At 45.1% G+C, this 8,039-nt stretch overlaps 1 protein-coding gene across 2 annotated transcripts in view; it reads right to left on the bottom strand.

The window, feature by feature from the left end:
• Positions 1-5,808: 5,808 nt before the first annotated feature.
• Positions 5,809-8,039, bottom strand: part of VAMP7 (vesicle associated membrane protein 7) — a 68,749-nt gene continuing 66,518 nt past the window's right edge. For both annotated transcript variants that reach the window (XM_012746956.2, XM_012746957.3), the window contains one exon: positions 5,809-7,688. In XM_012746956.2, the coding sequence (XP_012602410.2) occupies positions 7,620-7,688 (69 nt within the window). In that variant the 3' untranslated portion in view covers positions 5,809-7,619. The remainder of the gene's footprint in view (positions 7,689-8,039) is intronic.

The following is an 8,039-nucleotide window of genomic DNA, read 5'->3' as shown; positions in this document are numbered from 1 at the left end:
TTTTGTTTCAGAAGAGTGAGAATGGGGCCCCAGTCTCTCTTTGCATGTAAAGTCTCATTAGAGAAGTCCGGTGTTATTCCTATTGGCTTTCCCTTGTAGGTTACTTGCTTCTTTCTTCCTACAGCTCTTATAAGGGCATCTTTAGTTGATATTTTTGTCAGTCTCATGACTGCATGACATGACGTCTTCCGGTTTGCATTGAATCTCCCAGTGGTCCTCTGAGCTTCTTGAACTTGTATATCGAGATTTTGAGCAAGGCCTGGGAAATTTTCTTCTATTATATCTTCAAATAGCTTGTCCAACCCTTGAGTGTTGTTTTCTTCCGCTTCTGGTAATCCTATGACCTTTACATTAGGCTTCTTCCCATAATCCCACATCTCTTGTAGTCTTTGGTCTTTTCTCTTATTTCTCTGCTCTATTTCTGTGACTGATTTATTTAATTGGAAGGTGTTATCTTCAATTTCTGAGATTCTTTCTTCTGTTTGATCTACCCTGTTCTTGAGACTTTCCACAGTATTTTGTAATTCCCTGAGTTGATTCTTCATCTCCAGGACTTTGGTTAAAGTTTTCTTCACTGTGTCGATCTGTTTAGTGAACCTTTGCTCCATATCCTGGAGGCCTTTTGTGGTTTCTTTGTGTTGGTTATTGAGTTGTTGTTGCAGGTCGGTGAGTGTTCTTATGATCCACATTTGAAATTCCTCTTCTGTCATTTTAGTTTCCAGGTTTTGGTTGTTGTCTCTTTCTAAGGGCCTGGTGCTCCTCTTTGGGGGTGTGTTTTCCGTTTGTTTCTTCATATTTCCGGAGTTCCTTCGCTGATTTCTTCCCATTTTGCTCCATTGTTGTTTCTTTCCTTTAGATTTTCGTTTGGGTATTCACACATCTTGTTTAGTTTCTGAGGCAGTAGGTGGATTTGCTGTCTGGCGGTAGCCGTCGCTGGGGTGGTGTCTGCCGGTCTCTTACCCGCTGGGGAGCCAGCAGTCCGAGATGTGGAGGGGAAACAGCCAGTTACCCTACCCTTCCTGCTGGTCTCTGGGCTGCTCTGGCTGCCTCCTGTCTTCTGTCTCCTTAATTACACAGGTGGAGATAGATGGAAGGAACGGGAGCAGTTCCTATCTCAACTCCACCCCCAAGGCGGGGCTAGAGACTTTGGAACCAAAGGCCCAGCCCTAAGTCACCAGAGTGTGAGGGTCTTAACGTCTCTCTGACTTGTATTCACCAAAAGCTGCTTCCTACTAGGCTCAGCCCTGCCCAGGCAAACTCCAGGGTCTGGACACCGAACGCAGAAGACCTGTGCAGATAGAGACTGGCCTGAAGCTGGCAGGCCCGTAGCCAATCCCACGGAACCCCCTCTTCTGTCCCTTTAATTGCACAGGTGGAGATAAGCGGTAATAATGGGAACAGTTCCTATCTCAGCTCTGCCCCCAAGGCGGGGACAGAGACTTTGGAGCCCAAGGCTCAGCCACAAGACACTGGAGCGTGATGGACATAAAGTCTCTCTGCCTTATAGCCACTAAGGGCAGTCTCCCACGAGGCTCAGCCCTGCCCAGGTGGGCTCCACTCTCTGGACACATAGCGCAGGAGACCTGTGCAGGGAGAGACTGACCGGAGGCAGGCAGGCAGTCAATGGAACCCACCTATCCCTGCCTTTTGTCTCTTTAATTACCCAGGTGGAGATAAGCGGCAGGAATGAGAACAGTTCCTATCTCATCTCCACCCCCAAGGCGGGGGCAGAGACTTTGGACCCGAAGGCTCAGCCACAAGACATGGGACGGTGGTAGACATAAAGTCTCTCTGCCTTATAGTCGCTAAGGGCAGCCTCCTTCGATGGTAGGCCCTGCCCAGGCGGGCTCTGCACTCTGGACACAGAGTGAGGGAGACCTGTGCAGTGAGAAATTGTCCTGAAGCCAGATCTACCAGGCCCCATGTTCTGTCTCTTTAATTCCACAGGTGGAGATAAGCGGCAGGGGAGCAGTTTCTATCTCGTCTCCACCCCCAAGGCGGGGATACAAACTTTTTAGCCAAAGGCCTAGCCCCAAATCCCCAGATGTGGGGGTTGTAAAATATCTCTGCCTTATAATCCCTGACGGCTTCCTCCTGCAAAGCCCAGCTCTGCCCAGGCGGGCTCCACACTCTGGGCACAGCACGCGGGAGACCTGTGCAGGGAGAGACTGACCAAAAGAAGGCAGGCTGGCAGGCAGTAAATGGGACCCACCTATCCCTGCCTTTTGTCTCTTTAATTACCCAGGTGGAGATAACCGGCAGGAATGAGAACAGTTTCTTTCTCAGCTCCGCCCCCAAGGCTGGGACAGAGACTTTGGAGCCCAGGGCGGGGCTCCGGGTCTCAGGAGAGTGTGGAACGCAATTTTTCTCTGCCTTAAATCTGCCAAAGGCAATTTCCCCTGTAGCACTGCCCCGTCCAGGCAAGGTCCACTCTCTGAGCACAGAGTCAGTGCCACTTGTGCAGCAAGTGACGGTTCAATATCAAATTGGTGGAGCAGTGGCGCGTACCAGCGCTTTCTCTGCACCTCCTCTCCAAACCCTGAGCCCAAGTCAGCGCTGGAATGGCGAGTCAGCGCCAGAATGCAGGGGTGGGAGCGGTGCCAGAGGTGCAGAGGGAGGGGGGTCCTAATGGATCGAGGAGTCTAACTTTGCGCACTCTGACCTCTCAGTGCTATCCCAAACCTCCTCTATATACAAAGTCAAAGCCTCCTTCTGTGTAAACTCCCCTTAACCTTGACCTGGGTGTGTTCTGCAGGGAGATGCCCGAGTGGGCTCTGGTTCCTGCTGCGCGGAGAACGGTTGCTGTGCGCAGACCCTCCCCCACCTTAAACTGCGGCAACTATGTGCTCTGGCGAACTCAGCGTGTTCCCTGCTCTAGTCTCTTCTCCACACGGCTTAGTCCCGCGCTGCCACTTCTCATCAACTTCAGGCACCTCACGGCCTATGTGAAAGTGGAGCTCAGTGTAGGAGGGGGTGTTTCCCTCTGAGCTTCTTGAACTTGTATGTCGAGATTTTGAGCAAGGCCTGGGAAATTTTCCTCTATTATGTCTTCAAACAGCTTGTCCAACCCTTGAGTGTTATCTTCTTCCCCTTCTGGTAACCCTGTGACCCTCACATTAGGTTTCTTCACATAATCCCTCATCTCTTGTAGGCTTTGCTCTTTTCTCTTGTTTCTCTGAACTATCTCTGTGATGGTTTTATTTAGTTGGAGGGTGTTATCTTGAAGCTCTGAGATTCTTTCTTCTGTTTGATCTACCTTGTTCTTGAGACTTTTCACTGTATTTTGTAATTCCCTGAATTGATTCTTCATTTCCAGGAGTTCGGTTAAACTTTTCTTCATTGTGTCTATTTCTTTAGTGAACTTTTCGTCTAGGTCCTGGAGGCTTTTGTGGTTTCTTTGTGTTGGTTATTGAGTTGTTGTTGCAGCTGGGTGAGTGTTCTTATGATCCACATACAAAATTCCTCTTCTGTCATTTTGGTTGCCTGATTTGGGTTGGTGTCCATTTCTAGGGGGCTGGTGCTCCTCTTTGGGGGTGTGTTTTCCGTTTGGTTCTTCATATTTCCTGAGTTCCTCCGCTGATTTCTTCCCATGTCCATCAGTTGTTGTTTCTTTCCTTTAGGTTTTTGTTTGGGTATTCATATGCCTTGTTTAGTTTCTGAGCCGTTAGGTGGTATCTGTGGGTGAGAGTCGACCACTTCCTGTATAATGAGTCAGTGGGTGCCGTGAAAAGGCTGTGCAGGATGCCGTCCTTGTCAGTAGGTGCTGCTTGCTTGGAGGAACAGGCTATGCTGTTGTTTTTGTGTCCTGTTATTAGCTCTTGTTCTGGGAGGAGATGGGTTGGATAAGCCTTCCCTCAGGCACCACAAATGCTGTTAGCAGGGGTCAAGGTTCTGTTCTCTGCTTCCAGGAAAAGCTGTCAGGATGGGGCTGGAATGGCCCCGCTCAACCAGAAAGTCTGCTTGTGGGGGTGGGGCTGTTTGAGACCCACAGTCTGGAGCGGGCCTCACTTCTTTCCATCCTCCCCAACTCTGCAGCTACTCCTTGACCTCTGCCGTCAGGCCAGACCACACGCCACCAGGCCTCCTCGGATTGTTATGCTGGTGGGGAGGTTCCCTGTGCAGAAATGCCACCTTGGCTGGGCGTATGGCCTCCTTTTGGGAGGAGGGTTGGCCTCTAGGACGCTGTTCTGCCCCTGAAGGCACACATACCTCAGTAGGCTTTTCACATATATCCCTTCGGTGCCCCGGGCAATGCTAGACCTTGGTGCACGGGATCTGGTCTGCAGGTCTGACCTCTGGGTCCCAGAGTTTAAATTGTATCCCCGCCAGGGAGAGGCGTTCCGGTCCCAATTCACCCACAGGGAGCCCAAGCTGGGTCTATGTGTCTCAGCCTCTGAGTCAGCACCGTTCTCCTGGGAACACCGTGCCAGCAGCACCTGGGAGGGCGGTCGGGTAGGGAGCTCACAGTCTGAGTTCCCCGGAGTCAGCTGTAGGGTCCCAAAAGGGAAGGTCTCGTTCCCTGGAGGTACCTCAGGCTGGTGGCTGTATTGTCTGTCTGGGCAGCTGCGGGTAGTGTCGGCGGAGAGGACAAGGAGGCAATATGGCGCCTGCCGCGAGGCTCGGGTCTGTGCACACGGAGGTTCCTGGAGGAAGTTGGGAGCCTGGTGTCGTGTCAGCTACAGGCTCACCGCTAGCTGGCGGTGGCCGTCTCTGGGCTGGTGTCCGCAGGTCTCTCCACCCACTGGGGATCCCACCAGCAGTCCCGAATGCAGGGGAGGGGAAAGGTGACTTTTCCACCTACCCTTCCCGCTGGTCTCTGGGCTGCTCCGGTGGTCTCAGCTTCCAGTTCTCCTCGGCAGCCTCCTCCCGTGGAGTCTTCCAGGGTCTCAGGTATCCCTCCTTCTAGCCCTCATCTGCTTTATGCTCGTCTCTTGCTTCTTTTTTCTAATTTCTGCTAGAATCTGTCTTTTCTGCAAAGACACTCTTTCTGGCGGTGTTTCTCGTCCGCAATCTTGATCCTCCCCTCCATGGCCAACTTTTTGTATATTTTATCTATGGCCCTCTTTTTCTTTTTTTCTGTTTAGATAAGTCTGTTTGCAATCATGAATTATTCTTTCCTACCCTGTTATCCCTTTCTTTGAAGCATCTCTTTCACAACTAGTCATTTAACTTTAAGTAGAAAGATTTTTCAGTATTGTGCTAAATTAGATGACAATCCCTGGGGTTCTTTTTTTGTTTTGACTATATCATGGGCTCAGGATGATACTTGTAGAGGCTATGTGATCATTTCAGGATCTTTCATTAGTTTCAGCATGATATATATATATATATATGGCATTTCATAATGTATCCAGGTGTCTCTCTGAATTTCTATTTCTCCCATACCTGAGATCGTCACAACATTTGTGTTCAAGAGCCTTATATAATGTTTGGTTGACGTAGAAAGAAGAGCTGTTTAAAATCATAACCATGTCTGAATTTTTGGTATCATGAAGTGGAGTGAAGTGGAGCAATGGTGGGATGATATCAAATGTTGAGTAGTTCAAGTAGGGCTGGTATATATGCTCTTTTGTCTTATATAGGTGCCTTTTCCTTTTCTTACAGCCCATATATTTTTTAAAGTTCTTTTTTGTCTTTTGGTTTTGAAGAAATTCTATACACTTGGGCCTATGCTATTGACTGTTACTAAAATGCTCCAGGTACCACTTAATATATTTTCAGCAAAAGTAAAATACTTTTGTTTTGTACACTGTGGTAAAATGTCATCAGAAGAAATTAGATCCCAAGAAGAACTTCTAAAACAAGCCATTCATTGAATTACTCTTACATTTTATTAATGTCTTCAGTTGTGCATCATTTAAAATGAGACGTGTGCTTTAAAAAGCATTCTTATACATATAGACCAAGGAACAGTTAAGTAATTGATCCCTAAAACATGCACATCAATTTTATACAGGTGTGTATAAGAAAGGGAAATAAGCTTTAAGTCTTTTTCTTTGGATTAAAAACATTTTGAAATTATTATTTAGGAATGCCAAATATTTTTCTGGAACAAATGTATTTCCCAATAGGAAATGCTGATGTAATTAAAATGAATTAGTGTTGATAAAGAAGACTGGAAAAACATTTGTCCTATATGCATGATCAAAAAGAAAAGAGTTAACAGTGGACCTAAGATACATGTCAAATAAATGAATCAGGTAGCATGAATTGAAAGATTTACATGGAATAACAGGTACTGTGAGCCAGATTAAGGGACACATATATTCAAGGCACATGACTAGGCTAAACAGGTGGCTAGGTTCTATAGAATAATCATTCTTTCATTGGGAAAGAGTAAAATGTATTATAATTTCCACTTAATGGCACTTATTGATAAATAAATACAATGAGAGCTAGGGCAGCAAATGTCTTCCTTTCAGATACACACCCAAAGTACATACTAGGCTGTATGCCAGAATGGCTGAAGTGGTATGATTACAGTCCAATTTTCTTACACTGCAGTTAAATAGATGTTAAACTATTTTGTATTGTTTCTATACAACATACTGTCTACTCTCTTTCAAGTTATACAAAAGAATTCTTCAAAACTAGGCATATTAAAGAATTTATTAAAGCCCAAAGAATGCTCAAACTATTGTTTAACAGAAGTCAAACCCAAACCCTTGATTTGACTGCTGTCTGTACTCAGTTTGGGCTTTTTCTGGAACAGAAAAATTTTCCCACATTACCTCTCTTTGTACAACTAAAATGCTAGCACATCCACTGTGCTTCCCTTCTTTTTCTTTAGTGAAGTCAGAGGAATTTGCCTCCCCAACCCTCCACTACCCCCAACAATTGTCCTAAATATCCACAGAAGAAAAAGGGATATATATAAAACCTCGACCTTCAACAATACTTAAACCATCATCTTCTCAAATCAAATATAATGGGGAAAAAGAATGTCAAGCTATCCACTGTATTGTGAACGATCAGCACACTGAACTTTATTCCAAAAAGCAAATACTAAGAGGAAAAGGATAATTCTGTGTGCTAATGGGCTAGCAAAATGTTCCCTATCTCACTGAAATAAGAATATTTCATACTTCACCTAAGTTTCAAGCAGCACCAACAATTTAATTTCCCAAATAAACAACTATTCTCCATTTCTGTTGGTTTCAAGCACCTAAAATTCTTCAATAAGGAAAGACATTAAGATGAGATGTTAGCAATACTATCTGTCTCTTGAATACTTTTGTGTGCACATACAAAATTCCCCCATAGTTTTAGCAGACAGCTGAAAAGACTGGTGGTTTCCACCTTGGCGATAGCTTTGTGCAATTAAAAACAAAAATGTTTCTCTAAATAGATGACACTAGTTAACAAACCAAAGAAACAAGCAAAAGCCCCTTTAAGGCTACTGCAGCAATGAGTGGTTCAATCTGACATTCACTGGAGTAAAATGGTTGACAGGACAAAGATAAATCTTGAAGCATAGAACAACATTTAAAAAAAAGAAAAAGTGAGAAGAGGGTTGAAGAGACTGGCAGACACTATCTGTCAGTACTGAAAGGCTTAAGTCACAGAGATCGCTTTTAACTCCTTGTTCTCTCATATCCTTGGTTAACGATAACTTTTTCTTATTTCTTCACGCAGCTTGGCCATGTAAATCCACCACAGAGAGGTGACACAATGATATAGATGAATACCTGGAGGGAGAAGGAAGGCAATTTTATTTTTCTTGGATCTATTATATGCTCCTAAATAATATATACAGGAAAGTAAAGCCCTATTAAGAAATACTCTAGTTACATTAGAGTAACAGTTCTGTAGTAATGTAACACAAAAATCAAGACTTTTCAAAGACTAAATGGAGTTAAAATGATCTTTTCAAGTATAACTCTTACCCATTTGAATTCCACTATGTTTTCTTTAGTGGGAGGGAAGGCAGTGGAGCTGCTGCTCTTTCCTAGTAACTAGGCAGACTCGAGGCTATATGAGCAACTCTTACTGACGTATTGCTAACAAGTTACAAACATTGCAAGTAACCATAATTCCCT

This window comes from Microcebus murinus, unplaced genomic scaffold (genome assembly GCF_040939455.1).
Source record: "Microcebus murinus isolate Inina unplaced genomic scaffold, M.murinus_Inina_mat1.0 scaf001_hap2_Mmur4.0, whole genome shotgun sequence".
Lineage (NCBI taxonomy): Eukaryota > Metazoa > Chordata > Mammalia > Primates > Cheirogaleidae > Microcebus > Microcebus murinus.
Note: the sequence above shows the minus strand (reverse complement) of the source record. Positions and strands in the feature narration are given on the sequence as shown.